Below are 21,863 nucleotides of genomic sequence, written 5' to 3' on the forward strand. Positions count from 1 at the left end.
TCCGTTCTGAAGTCGACATCACGGAAGGATTGCAGAAACAGGTTCTGATAATCCATTGCCCCGAGTGCGGTTGTTACTTGCAGCCACCAAAAACTTGGCTCAAAGCTCAATGGGAATCGAAGGAACTCTTGACTTTCTGCGTCAAGAGGCTGAAGAATCTGAATAAGGTATCCGACAATATCACTCTTCTCGATCCTATGACCTTACGGCATATTTCTTGACAGATTGCTTTGGAACATATATAGTTTGTATTTCCCTTTTGAATATATTTCTGGTTACTTTCCCTTTTGATGTAAATTTCTGGCTTTTCTCTCTTTGATGTCGCAGAGTTTAACGATGACTCAACAATCAGGCATGTCGGCAGCGTTCTGTGCTGCAAGTGCGGTGTTCCCATGGCACCGAACGCCGCCAACATGTGCGTGACTTGTCTCCGTTCTGAAGTCGACATCACGGAAGGATTGCAGAAACAGGTTCTGATAATCCATTGCCCCGAGTGCGGTTGTTACTTGCAGCCACCAAAAACTTGGCTCAAAGCTCAATGGGAATCGAAGGAGCTCTTGACTTTCTGCGTGAAGAGGCTGAAGAATCTGAATAAGATGAGGTTGGTTCACGCTGAATTTGTTTGGACAGAGCCTCATTCCAAGAGGATCAAGGTTAAGCTCGTCTTCTTCCTCTTGCTCGTCGCTGAGCTTGAGATCTATCAGCAACTCTTCGATCGGGACAGAAGGAGCACCTTCCCCGCCGTTCATAGAAGCCGTTTCAGAGGGCTGATAATCCTTGTCCCGGTACAAGGATACGTTAAACCTAAGTTCCGGATTCTCCTCAAGATCCCTCAAGAACTCTTCGTATTCCTTGCTCATCTTCTCTTCACCGCCTCTGCCTCTAGGATCACTGGTTTCGATCGGCAGCGACTTGAGCTTCCATGAACGAGGCTTATTCTTTTTTCTTTCCCTCTGCTCATCGTAGCTCTTCTTGATCAGAATCACTTCGGGAAGTGAGCCGGTCATCCCGTGTTTCTCCAGCTCATTGTCGTTCACGTTAGCCCCGTAAAGATCATAGCCCAGAGCTTGATCCCCGGGTTTCAAGATATGGCCTAGATGTGTTGGGATGTAGAAGATCTTACCGATGTCCGATTCACGAGCCACCTGGGCATAGGACAGAGCATACTTTGTTCCACCGGCAGTTACTTCCCCGACTGGAGGTTCCAGGTCGAAGACAAAGTACTTCACGAGCTGTCTGCTGGTGAGTGTGGATCTAATTCTGTATCTCCAATACTGTTTTGCATCCAAGAAAGCATGCCGTAAGATCATAGGATCGAGAAGAGTGATACTGTCGGATACCTTATTCAGATTCTTCAGCCTCTTGACGCAGAAAGTCAAGAGCTCCTTCGATTCCAATTGAGCTTTGAGCCAAGTTTTTGGTGGCTGCAAGTAACAACCGCACTCGGGGCAATGGATTATCAGAACCTGTTTCTGCAATCCTTCCGTGATGTCGACTTCAGAACGGAGACAAGTCACGCACATGTTGGCGGCGTTCGGTGCCATGGGAACACCGCACTTGCAGCACAGAACGCTGCCGACATGCCTGATTGTTGAGTCATCGTTAAACTCTGCGACATCAAAGAGAGAAAAGCCAGAAATTTACATCAAAAGGGAAAGTAACCAGAAATATATTCAAAAGGGAAATACAAACTATATATGTTCCAAAGCAATCTGTCAAGAAATATGCATAAACTCGGAGAAGAAAAAGCCAAGAAATCGAAAACACAGTTACACAGGCATCCCTAAACTTGAAGAGAAGCGAGACGGATATGCAGATATGGGTCGAATAGTCACCGTATATCAGAATAAACTGCACGGAGTCGATCCATAAACGCTCACATATAGTATGTCAAGCAATATAGTCCCTGGGAAGATTTGGAGTTTGTTTTTATTTACCTCATTCAGCATTCTGTGAAGCTCGTCTCTGGCTTCAACAACACGGTCTCTGTCATTGCTGTCAACAACAAAGATAAGCCCCTGGGTGTTTTGAAAGTAATGTCTCCACAATGGACTGATCTATACGAGCAAGCAAGCAAAATCCATACGTTTAAAAAGGTTAATCAACTATGACATCCAGTATAAGCGCTCCTTAAATGACAAAAAACGGTACATGCAACAAAAACCGTAATATCTAGGAATTTCAGCCAGCAAAATGTCATCCCTTAGACAATCAAAGGATGTTGTTAGAATTGCTGGCAGATATTGATTTAGCTTATCAATTGTAGAGTGACGGTATACCGTTCTAATACCAGCACTGGGACCTAGACAAGCAGCATATGCCATATGAATAGATCAGCAACCATTTTTTGCTGGACCATAATCATATAAAACCGAACCGTATGCGTGTCTTAGACAGACACAAATGATCCTTCCAGAAATATAAATAAGAGCAAACATTTCAAAGTGTGTAGCTGCAATAAGAAATGACAATACCTTGTCCTGACCCCCGACATCCCAGACGGTAAAGCTGATGTTCTTGTATTCCACTGTCTCCACATTGAACCCTGATACAACAATGGTAGTCATCCAAGCATTCGGTTAATCGTACTCAGAAACCACAACAACAGAGATGCTGAGACAAAGGCATTATTTCGAATTACTCACCAATGGTGGGGACAGTGGTCACAATCTCTCCAAGTTTGAGCTTGTACAAAATGGTCGTCTTACGAGCAACATCAAGACCCACCATTAGGATACGCATCTCTTTCTTGGCAAAGAGCCTGCTGAACAGCTTCCCGAAAGACAGCCCCATTTTTGAACAACGTTGCTTTGGAACATATAGTTTGTATTTCCCTTTTGAATATATTTCTGGGTACTTTCCCTTTTGATGTAAATTTCTGGCTTTTCTCTCTTTGATATTGCAGTGTTTAATGATGACTCAACAATCAGGCATGTTCACCGTTCATCAAACTGTCGGCAGCGTTCTGTGCTGCAAGTGCGGTGTTCCCATGGCACCGAACGCCGCCAACATGTGCGTGACTTGTCTCCGTTCTGAAGTCGACATCACGGAAGGATTGCAGAAACAGGTTCTGATAATCCATTGCCCCGAGTGCGGTTGTTACTTGCAGCCACCAAAAACTTGGCTCAAAGCTCAATGGGAATCGAAGGAACTCTTGACTTTCTGCGTCAAGAGGCTGAAGAATCTGAATAAGGTATCCGACAATATCACTCTTCTCGATCCTATGACCTTACGGCATGCTTTCTTGGATGCAAAACAGTAGTGAAGATACAGGTTTAGATCCGCACTCACCAGCAGACAGCTCGTGAAGTACTTTGTCTTCGACCTGGAACCTCCCGTCGGGGAAGTAACTGCCGGTGGAACAAAGTATGCTCTGTCCTATGCCCAGGAGGCTCGTGAATTGGACATCGGTAAGATCTTCTACATCCAAACACATCTAGGCCATATCTTGAAACCCGGGGATCAAGCTCTGGTCTATGATCTTTACGGGGCTAACGTGAACGACAATGAGCTGGAGAAGCACGGGGCGACCGGCTCACTTCCCGAGGTGATTCTGATCAAGAAGAGCTACGAGGAGCAGAGAGAAAGGAAAAAGAATAAGCCTCGTTCATGGAAGCTCAAGTCGCTGCCGATCGAAACCAGTGATCCTAGAGGCAGAGGCGGTGAAGAGAAGATGAGCAAGGAATACGAAGAGTTCTTGAGGGATCTTGAGGAGAATCCGGAACTTAGGTTTAACGTATCCTTGTACCGGGACAAGGATTATCAGCCCTCTGAAACGGCTTCTATGAACGGCGGGGAAGGTGCTCCTTCTGTCCCGATCGAAGAGTTGCTGATAGATCTCAAGCTCAGCGACGAGCAAGAGGAAGAAGACGAGGATGAGGAGGACATGGAGGAATAGTTTTTGTCTTCATTTGCCCATTGCAGTTCAAGAATCAGTTCAGTTTGGTCCCCGTATAGTTTCTGAGAGTTATATTCTACATTTCTGTCTTGTCTTGTAAGAGAATTCAGTTCAGTTTGATACATTTCACATTATAAAAACCACGACAGTTTCCATTCTGAATGCACTGATTGAGCCAATCATCCACACCGTTGTCTCGAACTTTGACAGATCTGACCGTGTTCATCTCCATCACAAACTGAATTCTCCATAAGACGGCCTTGGTCTTGTGCTTCATCCCCTCAACCCCTTCCATCCTTCGTATCAAACCCGAAACGAATTTGTACTCGTCGATGCAGTACCAGTCGGATTGTTTCGACATGATCATTTCCATCTCTCTGAAGGCTCTTATTACAAAACCTAGTTCCATTCCTCTCTTCACCAGTTCTGTCACTGAACTCAGCATCTCGTAGACAATGTTACCTACCAGATCGACCCGTCTCGTCCCGAACATGCGAATCGCCGAGCAGAAAGCACCCAAGAACGCCAATACCCAGTTGTTCTCTTGGTTTAACATCATGTCTAACCATTTCAAAATCGGCGAGAGGAGATTCTTCATCAGAGGAGCCACGAACTCGTCCTCGTCCAACGGCATCAACAGAAGCGGTAGATTCTCCGAAGCTCGTTTCTCCTCGGATCTGTTGGTTTTCCGGCTACGAAAAGAGCGAGGAGATGAGTTCTTGCATCAGTTTGAGGTCTTCAGTTGCCAGAACCTTCTTCGTAGCTATCAGTAACGCGTTCTTGTTTTCCATATTTAGTTTCCATATATATATATGTTTGTATGTATGTATATGTGTAATTCAGGGAAAAGCTGTTGTATAATAGCAACAAATGGCAACCCCTGTACGAACCTGTGTTCTGCACTGCACCTTTCTGCAACTCCTCTTTTGTAGCTTAATTTAATTGCAGTTTAAAGGTTCCTCCATTTTTAAGAAAATAACGAATTCGCCCCGACTTTATGAAAATGTTCAAACAGAACCCTGCAGTACAGCCTGTCCAAAATCAGATTTATTTGATTTCGTGAGGATATTGAATTTCAGTTTGATATTTTGTAGATTAGTCCATCAAGTATTAGATCATTTAATCATGTTTTAATTCTGATATTTTTAAATTTTAGTTCTTGCGGATCTAATGAAATATATATTATTTAAGCATTTAACATGATATGTTAATAATTCAATATGGAGATTTGTAATATAAAATTGTGTAAACAAAAATTGCTCAAAGAGAAATACAATTCATAACGACAGAAAAAACAAAAGCTTAAGATATAACAAAATGTGGATATATCAAGAAATAGTGGGCTGAGCCCAAAACATGGGCTAGGCTCGTTGATTGTGGATGAGCCCACAATTGCGTTATTGCCCATTAGTTAACTATAGACTAGACGTTACGGCCCATTATTTATCATAAACTCGTAATTTTAACCTTAAACATACAAGAGATTTTCCCTGAATTACACATATACATACATACAACCGGAACAAGTTTACGCAGAAAGTCCACAAAATTAACCGCATGACTCCTGTTCCCAAAGAAAAAATCGATACCCTGATCCACCTGCTGAATCCTGATGGCCCGAGAAGCTGCATCGTGTTTCAGTATCAGCTGTTCTAGATAGAAAAAGGTTCGTCGGTGAGGAACGTGCTGCCGGAGCTGAACCGAGGCAATCCATTGATCCGGGTTAGCCTGAATTCTAGAGCAAGGGTCACACATCTGGTCTCTTATCGTGTATTCAACAGCATAAGGTTGCTCAAGAACCGCACCGTTGAGAACTTCTTTCTGAACTCTCAGCTTAACCTTGATCCTCTTGGAATGAGGCTCTGTCCAAACAAATTCAGCGTGAACCAACCTCACCTTATTCAGATTCTTCAGCCTCTTCACGCAGAAAGTCAAGAGCTCCTTAGATTCCAATTGAGCTTTGAGCCAAGTTTTTGGTGGCTGCAAGTAACAACCGCACTCGGGGCAATGGATTATCAGAACCTGTTTCTGCAATCCTTCCGTGATGTCGACTTCAGAACGGAGACAAGTCACGCACATATTTGCGGCGTTCGGTGCCATGGGAACACCGCACTTGCAGCACAGAACGCTGCCGCCAGTTTGATGAACGGTGAACATGCCTGATTGTTGATTCATCGTTAAACTCTGCAACATCAAAGAGAGAAAAGCCACAAATTTACATCAAAAGGGAAAGTACCCAGAAATATATTCAAAACGGAAATACAAACTATATGTTCCAAATCAATCTGTCAAGCTATATGCATAAACTCAGAGAAGAAAAAGCCAAGAAACCGAAAACACAGTTACACAGGAATCCCTAAACTTGAAGAGAAGCGAGACGGAGATGCAGATATGGGTCGAATAGTCACCGTCGATCAGAATAAACCGCACGGAGTCCATCCATAAACGCTCACCGAAATAAAACGAAAGAAATCGACCGAGAAATCGACAGAAACATGCATGCTTACCTCGGAAATCGACGGAGGAAGAGATTAACGGCTGCGACCGAGGATGAGAACGGCGATTTCGGGCCGTCGGAGAGGGAAGTCGAAAAATGAAGTTGAGGGAAGAAGAGAGGAATCGCGAGAGGTGAGTGGGGAAGTTGGAAACCGAGTGAGGCTACGAGAATCATAACCCTAGGTTTTTTTGTAAATAATTTTAAAACTAGGGGTATTTTAGACATTGTGTGTAAAACTCGTCATAAAAATGGTAAAATTACAAAAATAATCGGAAATGTCCACATTGAGTTCAAGGGATTAACTTCTAGGTTTATGGTTTTAAAAAAAAATTAAAATGACGAAAATATTAGTTTGTCGTTAATTTTTTTATTAATTATAAGCTAATATTAATAATAAGCTAATATTTTCGTCATTTTAAAATTATTTACAAAAAAACCTAGGGTTATGATTCTCGTAGCCTCACTCGGTTTCCAACTTCCCCACTCACCTCTCGCGATTCCTCTCTTCTTCCCTCAACTTCATTTTTCGACTTCCCTCTCCGACGGCCCGAAATCGCCGTTCTCATCCTCGGTCGCAGCCGTTAATCTCTTCCTCCGTCGATTTCCGAGGTAAGCATGCATGTTTCTGTCGATTTCTCGGTCGATTTCTTTCGTTTTATTTCGGTGAGCGTTTATGGATGGACTCCGTGCGGTTTATTCTGATCGACGGTGACTATTCGACCCATATCTGCATCTCCGTCTCGCTTCTCTTCAAGTTTAGGGATTCCTGTGTAACTGTGTTTTCGGTTTCTTGGCTTTTTCTTCTCTGAGTTTATGCATATAGCTTGACAGATTGATTTGGAACATATAGTTTGTATTTCCGTTTTGAATATATTTCTGGGTACTTTCCCTTTTGATGTAAATTTGTGGCTTTTCTCTCTTTGATGTTGCAGAGTTTAACGATGAATCAACAATCAGGCATGTTCACCGTTCATCAAACTGGCGGCAGCGTTCTGTGCTGCAAGTGCGGTGTTCCCATGGCACCGAACGCCGCAAATATGTGCGTGACTTGTCTCCGTTCTGAAGTCGACATCACGGAAGGATTGCAGAAACAGGTTCTGATAATCCATTGCCCCGAGTGCGGTTGTTACTTGCAGCCACCAAAAACTTGGCTCAAAGCTCAATTGGAATCTAAGGAGCTCTTGACTTTCTGCGTGAAGAGGCTGAAGAATCTGAATAAGGTGAGGTTGGTTCACGCTGAATTTGTTTGGACAGAGCCTCATTCCAAGAGGATCAAGGTTAAGCTGAGAGTTCAGAAAGAAGTTCTCAACGGTGCGGTTCTTGAGCAACCTTATGCTGTTGAATACACGATAAGAGACCAGATGTGTGACCCTTGCTCTAGAATTCAGGCTAACCCGGATCAATGGATTGCCTCGGTTCAGCTCCGGCAGCACGTTCCTCACCGACGAACCTTTTTCTATCTAGAACAGCTGATACTGAAACACGATGCAGCTTCTCGGGCCATCAGGATTCAGCAGGTGGATCAGGGTATCGATTTTTTCTTTGGGAACAGGAGTCATGCGGTTAATTTTGTGGACTTTCTGCGTAAACTTGTTCCGGTTGATTATCGGCATGACAAGAGTCTGGTCTCTCATGATTCCAAGAGCAACAACTACAACTACAAGTACACATTCTCCGTTGAGATCTGTCCCATTTGTCGTGAGGATCTTGTCTGCTTGCCACAAAAAGTGGCCAGCAGTTTGGGAAACCTTGGCCCGATCGTGATTTGCAGTAAGGTATCCGACAGTATCACTCTTCTCGATCCTATAACCTTACGACATGCCTTCCTGGATGCAAAACAGTATTGGAGATACAGAATTAGATCCGCACTCACCAGCAGACAGCTGGTGAAGTACTTTGTCTTCAATGTGGAGCCTCCAGTCGGGGAAGTAACTGCCGGTGGAACAAAGTATGCTCTGTCCTATGCCCAGGTGGCTCGTGAATCGGACATCGGGAAGATCTTCAACATCCCAACACATCTAGGCCATATCTTGAAACCCGGGGATCAAGCTCTGGGCTATGATCTTTACGGGGCTAACGTGAATGACAATGAGCTGGAGAAGCACGGGATGACCGGCTCACTTCCCGAGGTGATTCTGATCAAGAAGTGCTACGAGGAGCAGAGGGAAAGGAAAAAGAATAAGCCTCGCTTATGGAAGCTCAAGTCGCTGCCGATGGAAACCAGTGATCCTAGAGGCAGAGGCGATGAAGAGAAGATGAGAAAGGAATACGAAGAGTTCTTGAGGGATCTTGAGGAGAATCCGGAACTTAGGTTTAACGTATCCTTGTACCGGGACAAGGATTATCAGCCCTCTGAAACGACTTCTATGACCGACGGGGAAGGTGCTCCTTCTGTCCCGATCGAAGAGTTGCTGATAGATCTCAAGCTCAGCGATGAGGAAGAGGATGAAGACGAGGATGAGGACATGGAGGAATAGTTTTTGTCTTCATTTGCCCATTACAGTTCAAGAATCAGTTCAGTTTGGTCCCCTTATAGTTTCCGTAAGAGTTATATTCTTCATTTCTATCGTGTCTTGTAAGAGAATCAGTTCAGTTTGATGAAGTTTCTGATACATTTCTATCGTGTCTTGTAATAGAATTAGTTCGGCGGGAGGAGATTCTTCGTCAGAGGAGCCACAACCCCGTCCTTGTCCAATGGCATCGACAAGCTCTGGAAGATGTAAACCGCTTTCTTGAACTCGGGTTTGATTCTTGATGACATTAACGTGCCGAGGCTGGGCCAAACGACGTCGTGGCAGACGAAAATCTCGTGGGCTTTGCGGTCCGTGACCAGGGCGAGAGTCTTGAATGCGTGCTCGGGGAGTCCATGATCTTCGAGGCAAGATATGAGCAACGGCGAGAGTTCTTGGAGGGTTACGAGTTCTAACAAGGGCTCTGTTCCTTTTCTGTTAACGGAAAGGAGGACGTTGAGGCATTGGATCGAGCTCCTTCTCACGTCCTCTTCGAATCCTGGATCAGCGTAGACCCGTAAGAGCTTCAGAGACAGACAGGGGGGGAATCTCGTAGAGCAGAAGCGGTAGATTCTCCGAAGCTCGTTTCTCGGTTGGATCTGTTGGTTTTCTGGCGACGAAAAGAGCGAGGAGATGAGTTCCTGCATCAGTTTGAGGTCTTCAGTTGCCAGAAACCTTCTTCGTAGCTATCAGTAACGCGTTCTTGTTTTCCATATTTACTTTCCTTATATATATGTGCCTGTATGTATGTATGTATATGTGTAATTCAGGGAAAATCTCTTGTATGTTTAAGGTTAAAATTACGAGTTTATGATAAATAATGGGCCGTAACGTCTAGTCTATAGTTAACTAATGGGCAATAACGCAATTGTGGGCTCATCCACAATCAACGAGCCTAGCCCATGTTTTGGGCTCAGCCCACTATTTCTTGATATATCCACATTTTGTTATATCTTAAGCTTTTGTTTTTTCTGTCGTTATGAATTGTATTTCTCTTTGAGCAATTTTTGTTTACACAATTTTATATTACAAATCTCCATATTGAATTATTAACATATCATGTTAAATGCTTAAATAATATATATTTCATTAGATCCGCAAGAACTAAAATTTAAAAATATCAGAATTAAAACATGATTAAATGATCTAATACTTGATGGACTAATCTACAAAATATCAAACTGAAATTCAATATCCTCACGAAATCAAATAAATCTGATTTTGGACAGGCTGTACTGCAGGGTTCTGTTTGAACATTTTCATAAAGTCGGGGCGAATTCGTTATTTTCTTAAAAATGGAGGAACCTTTAAACTGCAATTAAATTAAGCTACAAAAGAGGAGTTGCAGAAAGGTGCAGTGCAGAACACAGGTTCGTACAGGGGTTGCCATTTGTTGCTATTATACAACAGCTTTTCCCTGAATTACACATATACATACATACAAACATATATATATATGGAAACTAAATATGGAAAACAAGAACGCGTTACTGATAGCTACGAAGAAGGTTCTGGCAACTGAAGACCTCAAACTGATGCAAGAACTCATCTCCTCGCTCTTTTCGTAGCCGGAAAACCAACAGATCCGAGGAGAAACGAGCTTCGGAGAATCTACCGCTTCTGTTGATGCCGTTGGACGAGGACGAGTTCGTGGCTCCTCTGATGAAGAATCTCCTCTCGCCGATTTTGAAATGGTTAGACATGATGTTAAACCAAGAGAACAACTGGGTATTGGCGTTCTTGGGTGCTTTCTGCTCGGCGATTCGCATGTTCGGGACGAGACGGGTCGATCTGGTAGGTAACATTGTCTACGAGATGCTGAGTTCAGTGACAGAACTGGTGAAGAGAGGAATGGAACTAGGTTTTGTAATAAGAGCCTTCAGAGAGATGGAAATGATCATGTCGAAACAATCCGACTGGTACTGCATCGACGAGTACAAATTCGTTTCGGGTTTGATACGAAGGATGGAAGGGGTTGAGGGGATGAAGCACAAGACCAAGGCCGTCTTATGGAGAATTCAGTTTGTGATGGAGATGAACACGGTCAGATCTGTCAAAGTTCGAGACAACGGTGTGGATGATTGGCTCAATCAGTGCATTCAGAATGGAAACTGTCGTGGTTTTTATAATGTGAAATGTATCAAACTGAACTGAATTCTCTTACAAGACAAGACAGAAATGTAGAATATAACTCTCAGAAACTATACGGGGACCAAACTGAACTGATTCTTGAACTGCAATGGGCAAATGAAGACAAAAACTATTCCTCCATGTCCTCCTCATCCTCGTCTTCTTCCTCTTGCTCGTCGCTGAGCTTGAGATCTATCAGCAACTCTTCGATCGGGACAGAAGGAGCACCTTCCCCGCCGTTCATAGAAGCCGTTTCAGAGGGCTGATAATCCTTGTCCCGGTACAAGGATACGTTAAACCTAAGTTCCGGATTCTCCTCAAGATCCCTCAAGAACTCTTCGTATTCCTTGCTCATCTTCTCTTCACCGCCTCTGCCTCTAGGATCACTGGTTTCGATCGGCAGCGACTTGAGCTTCCATGAACGAGGCTTATTCTTTTTCCTTTCTCTCTGCTCCTCGTAGCTCTTCTTGATCAGAATCACCTCGGGAAGTGAGCCGGTCGCCCCGTGCTTCTCCAGCTCATTGTCGTTCACGTTAGCCCCGTAAAGATCATAGACCAGAGCTTGATCCCCGGGTTTCAAGATATGGCCTAGATGTGTTTGGATGTAGAAGATCTTACCGATGTCCAATTCACGAGCCTCCTGGGCATAGGACAGAGCATACTTTGTTCCACCGGCAGTTACTTCCCCGACGGGAGGTTCCAGGTCGAAGACAAAGTACTTCACGAGCTGTCTGCTGGTGAGTGCGGATCTAAACCTGTATCTTCACTACTGTTTTGCATCCAAGAAAGCATGCCGTAAGGTCATAGGATCGAGAAGAGTGATATTGTCGGATACCTTATTCAGATTCTTCAGCCTCTTGACGCAGAAAGTCAAGAGTTCCTTCGATTCCCATTGAGCTTTGAGCCAAGTTTTTGGTGGCTGCAAGTAACAACCGCACTCGGGGCAATGGATTATCAGAACCTGTTTCTGCAATCCTTCCGTGATGTCGACTTCAGAACGGAGACAAGTCACGCACATATTGGCGGCGTTCGGTGCCATGGGAACACCGCACTTGCAGCACAGAACGCTGCCGACGGTTTGACGAACGGTGAACATGCCTGATTGTTGAGTCATCGTTAAACTCTGCAATATCAAAGAGAGAAAAGCCAGAAAGATACAAACTATATGTTCCAAAGCAACTATATGTTCCAAGGCAATCTGTCAAGCAATATGCATAAACTCAGAAGAAAAAGCCAAGAAATCGAAAACACAGTTACACAGGAATCCCTAAACTTGAAGAGAAGTGAGACGGAGATGCAGATATGGGTCGAATAGTCACCGTCGATCAGAATAAACTGCACGGAGTCGATCCATAAACCCTCACCGAAATAAAACGACAGAAATCGACCGAGAAATCGACAGAAACATGCATGCTTACCACGGAAATCAACGGAGGAAGCGATTAACGGCTGCGACAGAGGATGAGAACGGCGATTTGGGGCCGTCGGAGAGGGAAGTCGAAAATTGAAGTTGATGGAAGAAGAGCGGAATCGCGAGAGGTGCGTGGGAAGATGGAAACCGAGAGAGAGGCTACGAGAATCATAACCCTAGGGGTTTTTGTAAATAAATTTAAAACTAGGGTTATTGTAGACATTGTGTGTAAAACTCCAGGTCATAAAAATGGTAAAATTACAAAAATAAACGCAAATGTCCACAATGAGTTCTTCTAGGTTTAGGGTTTTTAGAAAAAATTAAAATAACGAAAATACTAGTTTGTCACCCAATCATATTTTGAATGAATATGATTTATATTAAGAGATATTTATACATAGAATTAGATTCTAAAACGATAAAATACATTCTTATAATTTTTATACAATTTTAAAATTATTTAAATTTAATTTAGATCTTTATTTTTCGTATAAAAAACGTCATACCGATTACATTTTGATAAAACGACCAAACATTAATCATATAGAGTAGAATTTGATCAGACCGTCTAGACTTTTTGAAAATTGAAAAGCAATAAGCCAATACGACCAATTTGTTATCATAAAAAAGGTGTGTATTTACTTAGGTAAAAGTGGAGCCCAAGGACAAAAACAAACCCACGGGGGCTAAGGTATATAAACCTCAAATATACCAAAAAAAAATTGTTTATATATGAAAGTGTGAAAAAAAAACTTAGATAGGTAATATAACATAACAATAAATATAGAAATGTATTCATCAATTTTTAAGAAATGTGACCGTCTGAACTAAATTATTATTGCATGACAAATGTCTGACCGTACGAACCAAATTATAACTTGATTGGAAATTGAGGCAACCAGACTTGGATCCCGTTTTTAATAACTGCGAATTCTGACTTTTTATATAATTTTTTAATTAAATTTCATTTATAAAAAAAATAACGGTTTTTAATTTAATCTAAATACGTGAAATGAAAAGAGACGATGTATATGTGTATACACACGTTTACCAACCTGTACAGTCAATACTCAAGAGCTTCCTATGTTTTCGAACGCTATTAAAAGGATAAAATATTGATTTGCATTAAAATTAATAATTTATAAAATTCAATGACATTTTAGAAATGAGATATTGTGACATTGTATTTATATTAATTGAATAAATAAATCTTGTGAAATTGTACGGATAAATATAAGTCTACACGAATACAATCTCAAAACAGTCACTAACAACCCAATATTGTGGCGTGACGTAAAAAGATATTGTACTGAAGCAAACAGAGTCATATGTACGGAATGTTGTCGTCGTATCATGTCTTGTCCGACGACGAGTAGATTTTGCAGGAGCTTCAGAGACGTGGAGTTGGGGAAATTGGTGGAGCTGATTCTTGCCTCGGCGTCCTGATTTTCCGGTGGCCGCAAGAGCGAGGAGATGAGTTTCGCCACTGGATCGAGTTCTTCGGTGGCGAGAAATGTTACGGCGGCTTCGTGGTACACGCGCTGGTCGCTCTGCTCCGCCGTGTTCAGATCTTCGATCTCATTATCCATCTCTTCTTTCTTGGCTTTCTTGTTTTTGTTTTTCTCGGGGAAAGTGAAAGTGGGTTTGCGTATAAGATTTATTTATATTTATCGATACAATTTTATAAGATTTATTTATTCAATTAATATAAATACAATGTCACAATATCTCATCTCTAAAATGTCATTGAATTTTATAAATTATTAATTTTAATGAAAATAAATATTTTATCCTTTTAATAGCGTTCGAAAATGTAGAAAACTCTTGAGTATTGACTGTATAGGTTGGTAAACGTGTGTATACACGTATACATCGTCTCTTTTCATTTCACGTACCTTCTTCGCATTTAAAAAAAATATCATCATCTCCTAACTGGATAAAATTGTAAAAATAAGCGCAAATGTCAATAAATCTGACGTTCTCACCAAATTATCACTGTATGATCGATATCTTATCGTTTGATATCAAAGTGTGATCGGTATTATCTTTTTTAGACAAAAAATAAAAGTCTACATTAAATTTAAATGATTCAAAAAGTTGTATAAATATAACAATACATTTCATCGTTTTTGTGATCTAATTATATATATAAAAACATTTCTTAACATAAATTATATTCACTCATAGTATGGCTGACCAAATTGTGATCTAACCAATATCTGATCGGTATAACCAAAGTCTGATCGATATGATCAGCGTTTTAAGAGTCAAAATTTTTTTAAAAATTTTTATCGAATATTTTTCATGTATTCTCAAATTTTCCAACTTTAGAATATCAAATCTCGTCATAATAGAAAAATATGTCGAATGTAAGATGAAAACTAAAAATTTATTGTTAGAACTGCCGACGAAATCTCTTCCGAGAGAAAAAAAAGATTTGCATTTTGAATTTTTAGAAAAAGTAAATAAAATTTTGGAAAGATTTTTTTCGCTAGAGAGTTGCCACGTATCTAATTTTTTTTAAAAAATTAGTATTTTCGTCCTTTTAGATTTTTTTTTTAAAACCCTAAACCTTCTTCCCTTGAACTTAATATGGACATTTGCGATTATTTTTGTAATTTTACCATTTTTATGATCCGGAGTTTTACACACAATGTCTAAAATACCTTATTTATAAAATTATTTATAAAAAAACCTAGGGTTGTGGTTCTCGTAGCCTCACTCGGTTTCCAACTTCCCCTCTCGCCTCTCGCGATTCCTCCCTCCTTCCCTCAACTTCATTTTTCGACTTCCCTCTCCGACGGCCCCAAATCGCCGTTCTCATCCTCTGTCGCAGCCGTTAATCTCTTCCTCCGTCGATTTCCGAGGTAAGCATGCATGTTTCTGTCGATTTCTCGGTCGATTTCTGTCGTTTTATTTCGGTGAGCGTTTATTGATCGACTCCGTGCAGTTTATTCTGACATACGGTGACTATTCGACCCATATCTGCATCTCCGTCTCGCTTCTCTTCAAGTTTAGGGATTCATGTGTAACTGTGTTTTCGATTTCTTGGCTTTTTTTTCTCTGAGATTTATGCAGATTGCTTTGGAACATATATAGTTTGTATTTCCCTTTTGAATATATTTCTGGTTACTTTCCCTTTTGATGTAAATTTCTGGCTTTTCTCTCTTTGATGTCGCAGAGTTTAACGATGACTCAACAATCAGGCATGTTCACCGTTCATCAAACTGTCGGCAGCGTTCTGTGCTGCAAATGCGGTGTTCCCATGGCACCAAACGCCGCCAATATGTGCGTGACTTGTCTCCGTTCTGAAGTCGACATCACGGAAGGATTGCAGAAACAGGTTCTGATAATCCATTGCCCCGAGTGCGATTGTTACTTGCAGCCACCAAAAACTTGGCTCAAAGCTCAATGGGAATCGAAGGAGCTCTTGACTTTCTGCGTGAAGAGGCTGAAGAATCTGAATAAGGTGAGGTTGGTTCACGCTGAATTTGTTTGGACAGAGCCTCATTCCAAGAGGATCAAGGTTAAGCTGAGAGTTCAGAAAGAAGTTCTCAACGGTGCGGTTCTTGAGCAAGCTTACATTGTCGAATACACGATAAGAGACCAGATGTGTGACCCGTGCTCTAGAATTCAGGCTAACCCGGATCAATGGATTGCCTCGGTTCAGCTCCGTCAGCATGTTCCTCACCGACGAACCTTCTTCTATCTAGAACAGCTGATACTGAAACACGATGCAGCTTCTCGGGCCATCAGTTGTTACTTGCAGCCACCAAAAACTTGGCTCAAAGCTCAATTGGAATCGAAGGAGCTCTTGACTTTCTGCGTCAAGAGGCTGAAGAATCTGAATAAGGTATCCGACAGTATCACTCTTCTCGATCCTATGACCTTACGGCATACTTTCTTGGATGCAAAACAGTATTGGAGATACAGGTTTAGATCCGCACTCTCCAGCAGACAGCTTGTGAAGTATTTTGTCTTCGATGTGGAACCTCCAGTAGGGGAACTAACTGTCGGTGGAACAAAGTATGCTCTGTCCTATGCCCAGGTTGCTCGTGAATCGGACATCGGGAAGATCTTCTACATCCCAACCCATCTAGGCCATATCTTGAAACCCGGTGACCAAGCTCTGGGCTATGATCTCTATGCGGCCAACGTGAACGACAATGAGCTGGAGAAGCGCGGGATGTCTGGCTCACTTCCCGAGGTAATTCTGATCAAGAAGAGCTACGAGGCGCAGAGGGAAAGGAAAAAGAATAAGCCTCGCTCATGGAAGCTCAAGTCGCTGCCGATGGAAACCAGTGATCCTAGAGGCAGAGGCGATGAAGAGAAGATGAGCAAAGAATACGAAGAGTTCTTGAGGGATCTTGAGGAGAATCCGGAACTTAGGTTTAACGTATCCTTGTACCGAGACAAGGATTATCAGCCCTCTGAAACGGCTTCTATGACCGATGGGGAAGGCGCTCCTTCTGTCCCGATCGAAGAGTTGCTGATAGATCTCAAGCTCAGCGACGAGGAAGAGGAAGAAGACGAGGATGAGGAGGACATGGATGAATAGTTTTTGTCTTCGTTTGCCCATTACAGTTCAAGAATCAGTTCAGTTTGGTCCCCTTATAGTTTCCGTAAGAGTTATATTCTTCATTTCTATCGTGTCTTGTAAGAGAATCAGTTCAGTTTGATGAAATTTCTGATACATTTCTATCGTGTCTTGTAATAGAATCAGTTCGGCGGGAGGAGATTCTTCGTCAGAGGAGCCACAAACTCGCCCTTGTCCAATGGCATCGACAAGCTCTGGAAGATGTAAACCGCTTTCTTGAACTCGGGCTTGATTCTTGACGACATGAACGTGCCGAGGCTGGGCTAAACAACGTCGTGGCAGACGAAAATCTCGCGGGCTACACGGTCCATGTCGAGGGCGAGAGTCTTGAACGCATGCTCAGGGAACTCCTTTGTAGCTTAATTTAATTGCAGTGTAAAGGTTCCTCCATTTTTAAGAAAATAACGAATTCGCCCCGACTTTATGAAAATGTTCAAACAGAACCCTGCAGTACAGCCTGTCCAAAATCAGATTTATTTGATTTCGTGAGGATATTGAATTTCAGTTTGATATTTTGTAGATTAGTCCATCAAGTATTAGATCATTTAATCATGTTTTAATTCTGATATTTTTAAATTTTAGTTCTTGCGGATCTAATGAAATATATATTATTTAAGCATTTAACATGATATGTTAATAATTCAATATGGAGATTTGTAATATAAAATTGTGTAAACAAAAATTGCTCAAAGAGAAATACAATTCATAACGACAGAAAAAACAAAAGCTTAAGATATAACAAAATGTGGATATATCAAGAAATAGTGGGCTGAGCCCAAAACATGGGCTAGGCTCGTTGATTGTGGATGAGCCCACAATTGCGTTATTGCCCATTAGTTAACTATAGACTAGACGTTACGGCCCATTATTTATCATAAACTCGTAATTTTAACCTTAAACATACAAGAGCTTTTCCCTGAATTACACATATACATACATACATACAAATCTCCAACCGAGAAACGAGCTTCAGAGAATCTACCGCTTCTGCTCTACGAGATTCCCCCATTGTCTGTCTCTGAAGCTCTTACGGGTGTACGCTGATCCAAGATTCGGAGAGGACGTGAGAAGGAGCTCGATCCAATGCCTCAATGTCCTCTTTCAGGAAACGAAGAACTCTATTTCTAGTGAGAGAAAACTGAGAAGAAAAATTTCAGAATGAGAAACTCGACCGAGATTATCTTGCGTTTTAGATGTTAAACTTACTATAGGAGCTCCACATTCACATTCTTGTGGAAAATCTTATTTCGGAATTGCTTCAGCTTTCTTCCAATTTGACCACCGACTCGATTTTGAACCTCCATCCGATATATAACTCATCACCTCGAAAAATAACCTCACCTATTCCAATCATTAACCACACAATTTTATGATGACAATAAGCAGCTTTAAACAATACCATTCCACATTCGGTGAAAACAACCCAAATAACACAAATACCCACCATAATCACAACATACAGCAGAGACATAGTCTTAATCGACTAGAGTCTTTGAAAAATGAACAAAGAGTACAAAACTTACCTCCCTTCGCGCTTACTGGGCAGAAATTCGACGGACTTCGAACACGAGGAGAGAGAAGGAGCTTCGAACAAGATGGGAGAGGAAGAGATTAAACTAGGAACAGAGAGGACAAGATTTGAACGGGATGAGAGAGGGTAGAATGACACCGTTGTCGTCGATGTCGAAGCCGACGACACACCTCTGCGTCGGAGGCAGTTCGACAGAGGGAGGAGAGAAGCTAATGCAAAACCTAAATCCCCAAACTGATTTATCCACTTTATATGTTTGATATTCTATATATTTTTCATATTTGACATGGCAACCGACGTGTCAGTATATATGGAAAATATATGACATGGCGTGACACATCAACATACTCATTAACGGAAATCGATTGGCGTTTCGGTTAGTGATGAAAATTGTTACTGATTCTAAAAATTCGTGTAGAGATTTGGTAAAATTTGAATTCACATGTAGAAATTTGTTAAATTAAAAATCTGTGTAGGAATTTGTCACATTTTGACAAATTCGTGTAGGAAAATATCATTTTACCTAAAAAGAATTTGTAAATTGGTAGTCTGTAAAAGGGAAGAAACACTGAGGATATTGAAGGAAAAAAAAGGTACATAGAGAACATTTTGCAAAACAATGTATCGATTGATCATAACTCATCAAGGACTTATGCGCACAAACATGCATTATGACTCCTGAGTCTATTATCCAGGTGTTATGTTGCTTTCCAACAGACAAGACTGCAAATATTGGAATATCAGCAAAAGATGAGAGTATCAGATGATTACCAGAAGGAGTAATCTCTGGTGTTCCATGTTCTGTATAGACTAGTTGGTCCAGAAACATTCAGAGCAGCACCAAGCTTGACAAATATCTCCTGTAACTAAGCTGATATCAACGAATCAAACTCTGTAGCAGCATTACCGTCAGAATGATTTGCCACTACATTAGCAATAACACCTCTGTTCTCAAAATTCTGATTTCCATTGAATTTTGTCGGTTTCAATCGCACTATTGCAGATGAAGGTTGTGAGGTTACAACAGGAGTCTTGTACCCAGGAGGATAAACATGAAGTTTGTAGCATTTATTCACTGTGTGTCCATACAGTCCGCAATGAGTGCACAAAGGTCTCTGACGATTCTTATAATATCCACCATTTACTACAGCAGCTGTCTTAGATTGATCTGGAGGATTTGTTGAAGTCTAAAAAACGACTGTTCCACTCGAAGGATTCACTTTGATTTGCTTTTATTGTTCATGATTGATCACAATACTAAATGCTTTTGCAAGAGCGGGGAGAGAATCCATCAAAATGATGTGATCCCTTACTGGTTCAAATACATCATTTAAACCAAACAGAAATTGGATGACGAAATCCTCTTCAAAAATCACTTTTCACTTTTGATCAGCTCCACAATTGCACATACCACAAGTGCAATAAGGAGATGTTTGCACAGACTTCAATTCCTTCCAGATTGTGGACAATTTGGTATAGTAGGTGGAAACATCATCAGAACCTTGATGAAGGTGATGGAGTTTCTGCCTAATCTTATAACGTCTTGATATAGTATTCTGCTGGTACATACTTATCAATTTTGTCCACATTTCCGAAGCAATCTTGAAATACAAAATCTTTTCAGAGATTTGTTCTAAAAAACAGAATTCAAGATCCAGAAATATACCATGAGATTGTTCCGATTCCAATGTTTAGAATCTGGATCCGTGTCTGGTGGTTTAGGAAGAGTTCATATCACAAATCATAACTTGTTCCTTCCTTCTAGAGCCATAGTGATGGATCTGTTCCAAGAGTTGAAGTTGATACAACCGACGAGGTGATTGGAGACGAGAATTAGGTTCATATGATCATTTTTACCAAGAAAGTAGGGACTGTAAGGATCGGTGATTGGTGCCGCCATTTTCCAGGGAAAGAAAAATCGAATTTTCTTGAGAAAATGAAAGAATTGAGAAGAATTAATGAGAATAAAAACATCGAAACAGAATTCAAAGCAAAATATGCTCTGATATCATTTCAGGAAACAAAGAACTCTGTTTTTAGTGAGAGAAAGCTGAGAAGAAAAATCTCAGAATGAGCAAAATGAAGTCGATAACTTTATTCCTTAGTTCTTCCATGTTTATATACAAAATTTACAATTAACAGAAAAATGAATCTTGACCCAAAACTTTGCTACATTCATTTAACCGTCTGCAACTAACGTTGCTGAGCTGGCATGAATGCTAATATCCTCCTCTCCGTTAACGGAAAAGGAACAGAGCCGTTGTTAGAACTCGTAACCCTCCAAGAACTCTCGCCGTTGCTCATATCTTGCCTCAAGATCATGGAATCCCTGAGCATGCGTTCAAGACTCTCGCCCTGGTCACGGAGTGCGTCGCCCGCGAGATTTTTGTCTGCCACAACGTCGTTTGGCCCAGCCTCTAGCACGTTCCTGTCGTCAAGAATCAAACCCGAGTTCAAGAAAGCGGTTTAAATCTTCCAGAGCTTGTCGATGCCGTTGGACGAGGACGAGTTCGTGGCTTCTCTGATGAAGAAGAAGGAAAAACACATATATAAGAATGTGTGTGCCCTTATAATAGCTGAATCAAAACCATGAAACGGGTCGGAGATTACCTTTGCCGGTGAAGTTTCTCGGCAAGAGGATCTAACGGTTCTTCCTTTTGAACTTCAGCTGCATTGCCCTTCTTGTCAGTACCTTTAGAAGCTGCTTGTATTCGTGTAGACTTATATCTATCGATAAAATTTTATAAGATTTATTTATTCAATTAATATAAATACAATGTCACAATATCTCATCTCTAAAATGTCATTGAATTTTATAAATTATTAATTTTAATGCAGATTAATATTTTATCCTTTTAATAGCGTTCGAAAATGTAGAAAACTCTTGAGTATTGACTGTATAGGTTGGTAAACGTGCGTATACACATATACATCCTCTTTTCATTTCACGTATTTGGTAAACGTGCGTATACACATATACCTTCGCATTTAAAAAAAAATATCATCATCTCCTAACTCGATAAAATTGTAAAAATAAATGTAAATGTCAATAAGTTTGACTGTCTGACAAAATTCTAAATGTATAACCAATGTCTGACCGTTTTATCAAAGTATATCGGTATAACTTTTTTTTATACAAAAAATAAAAGTTTAAATTAAATTTAAATAATTCAAAAAATTGTATAAAGATTATAAAAATACATTTCATCGTTTTGGTGGTGTAATTCTATGTATAAAAAAATCTATTAACATAAATCATATTCATTCAAAGTATGACTGATCAATAAAT

General features: G+C 41.0%; 4 protein-coding genes, 1 long non-coding RNA gene and 3 pseudogenes across 5 annotated transcripts; 4 read left to right on the top strand and 4 right to left on the bottom strand.

The window, feature by feature from the left end:
* The first annotated feature begins 296 nt into the window (after positions 1-296).
* Positions 297-4,060, top strand: LOC104805979 (annotated as a pseudogene).
* On the bottom strand, positions 1,376-2,793 carry LOC104805646 (ADP-ribosylation factor 1-like). The gene is made up of 4 exons (XM_010530279.2): positions 2,646-2,793; positions 2,475-2,545; positions 1,938-2,057; positions 1,376-1,609 (listed from the first exon to the last, which is right to left on the bottom strand). The coding sequence occupies exons 1-4, from the start codon at positions 2,791-2,793 to the stop codon at positions 1,514-1,516; spliced, it is 435 nt and encodes a 144-aa protein (XP_010528581.1). The 3' UTR covers positions 1,376-1,513.
* Positions 4,005-6,547, bottom strand: LOC104805980 (60S ribosomal export protein NMD3-like). The gene is made up of 3 exons (XM_010530698.2): positions 6,406-6,547; positions 5,414-6,082; positions 4,005-4,616 (listed from the first exon to the last, which is right to left on the bottom strand). Exons 2-3 carry the CDS (start codon positions 6,071-6,073, stop codon positions 4,005-4,007), a joined length of 1,272 nt encoding a protein of 423 aa, XP_010529000.1. The 5' UTR covers positions 6,074-6,082; positions 6,406-6,547.
* A 338-nt stretch (positions 6,548-6,885) lies between these two features.
* On the top strand, positions 6,886-9,839 carry LOC104805645 (annotated as a pseudogene).
* Positions 9,840-10,531: 692 nt separating this feature from the next.
* LOC104805644 lies at positions 10,532-11,059 on the top strand. Its single transcript, XM_010530278.2, has one exon. The coding sequence runs from the start codon at positions 10,532-10,534 to the stop codon at positions 11,057-11,059; it is 528 nt and encodes a 175-aa protein (XP_010528580.1).
* Positions 11,004-12,615, bottom strand: LOC104805643 (annotated as a pseudogene).
* A 2,539-nt stretch (positions 12,616-15,154) lies between these two features.
* LOC104805642 (60S ribosomal export protein NMD3-like) lies at positions 15,155-17,550 on the top strand. The gene is made up of 3 exons (XM_010530277.2): positions 15,155-15,313; positions 15,628-17,068; positions 17,164-17,550. The coding sequence occupies exon 2, from the start codon at positions 15,637-15,639 to the stop codon at positions 17,002-17,004; it is 1,368 nt and encodes a 455-aa protein (XP_010528579.1). The 5' UTR covers positions 15,155-15,313; positions 15,628-15,636; the 3' UTR covers positions 17,005-17,068; positions 17,164-17,550.
* Positions 17,551-17,749: 199 nt separating this feature from the next.
* Positions 17,750-18,807, bottom strand: LOC104805641. The gene is made up of 3 exons (XR_770542.1): positions 18,567-18,807; positions 18,250-18,384; positions 17,750-18,181 (listed from the first exon to the last, which is right to left on the bottom strand). It is a non-coding gene; the product is annotated as an uncharacterized LOC104805641 (long non-coding RNA).
* Between the last annotated feature and the right edge of the window lie 3,056 nt (positions 18,808-21,863).

This window comes from Tarenaya hassleriana, unplaced genomic scaffold, assembly GCF_000463585.1.
Source record: "Tarenaya hassleriana unplaced genomic scaffold, ASM46358v1 Cleome11, whole genome shotgun sequence".
NCBI lineage: Eukaryota > Viridiplantae > Streptophyta > Magnoliopsida > Brassicales > Cleomaceae > Tarenaya > Tarenaya hassleriana.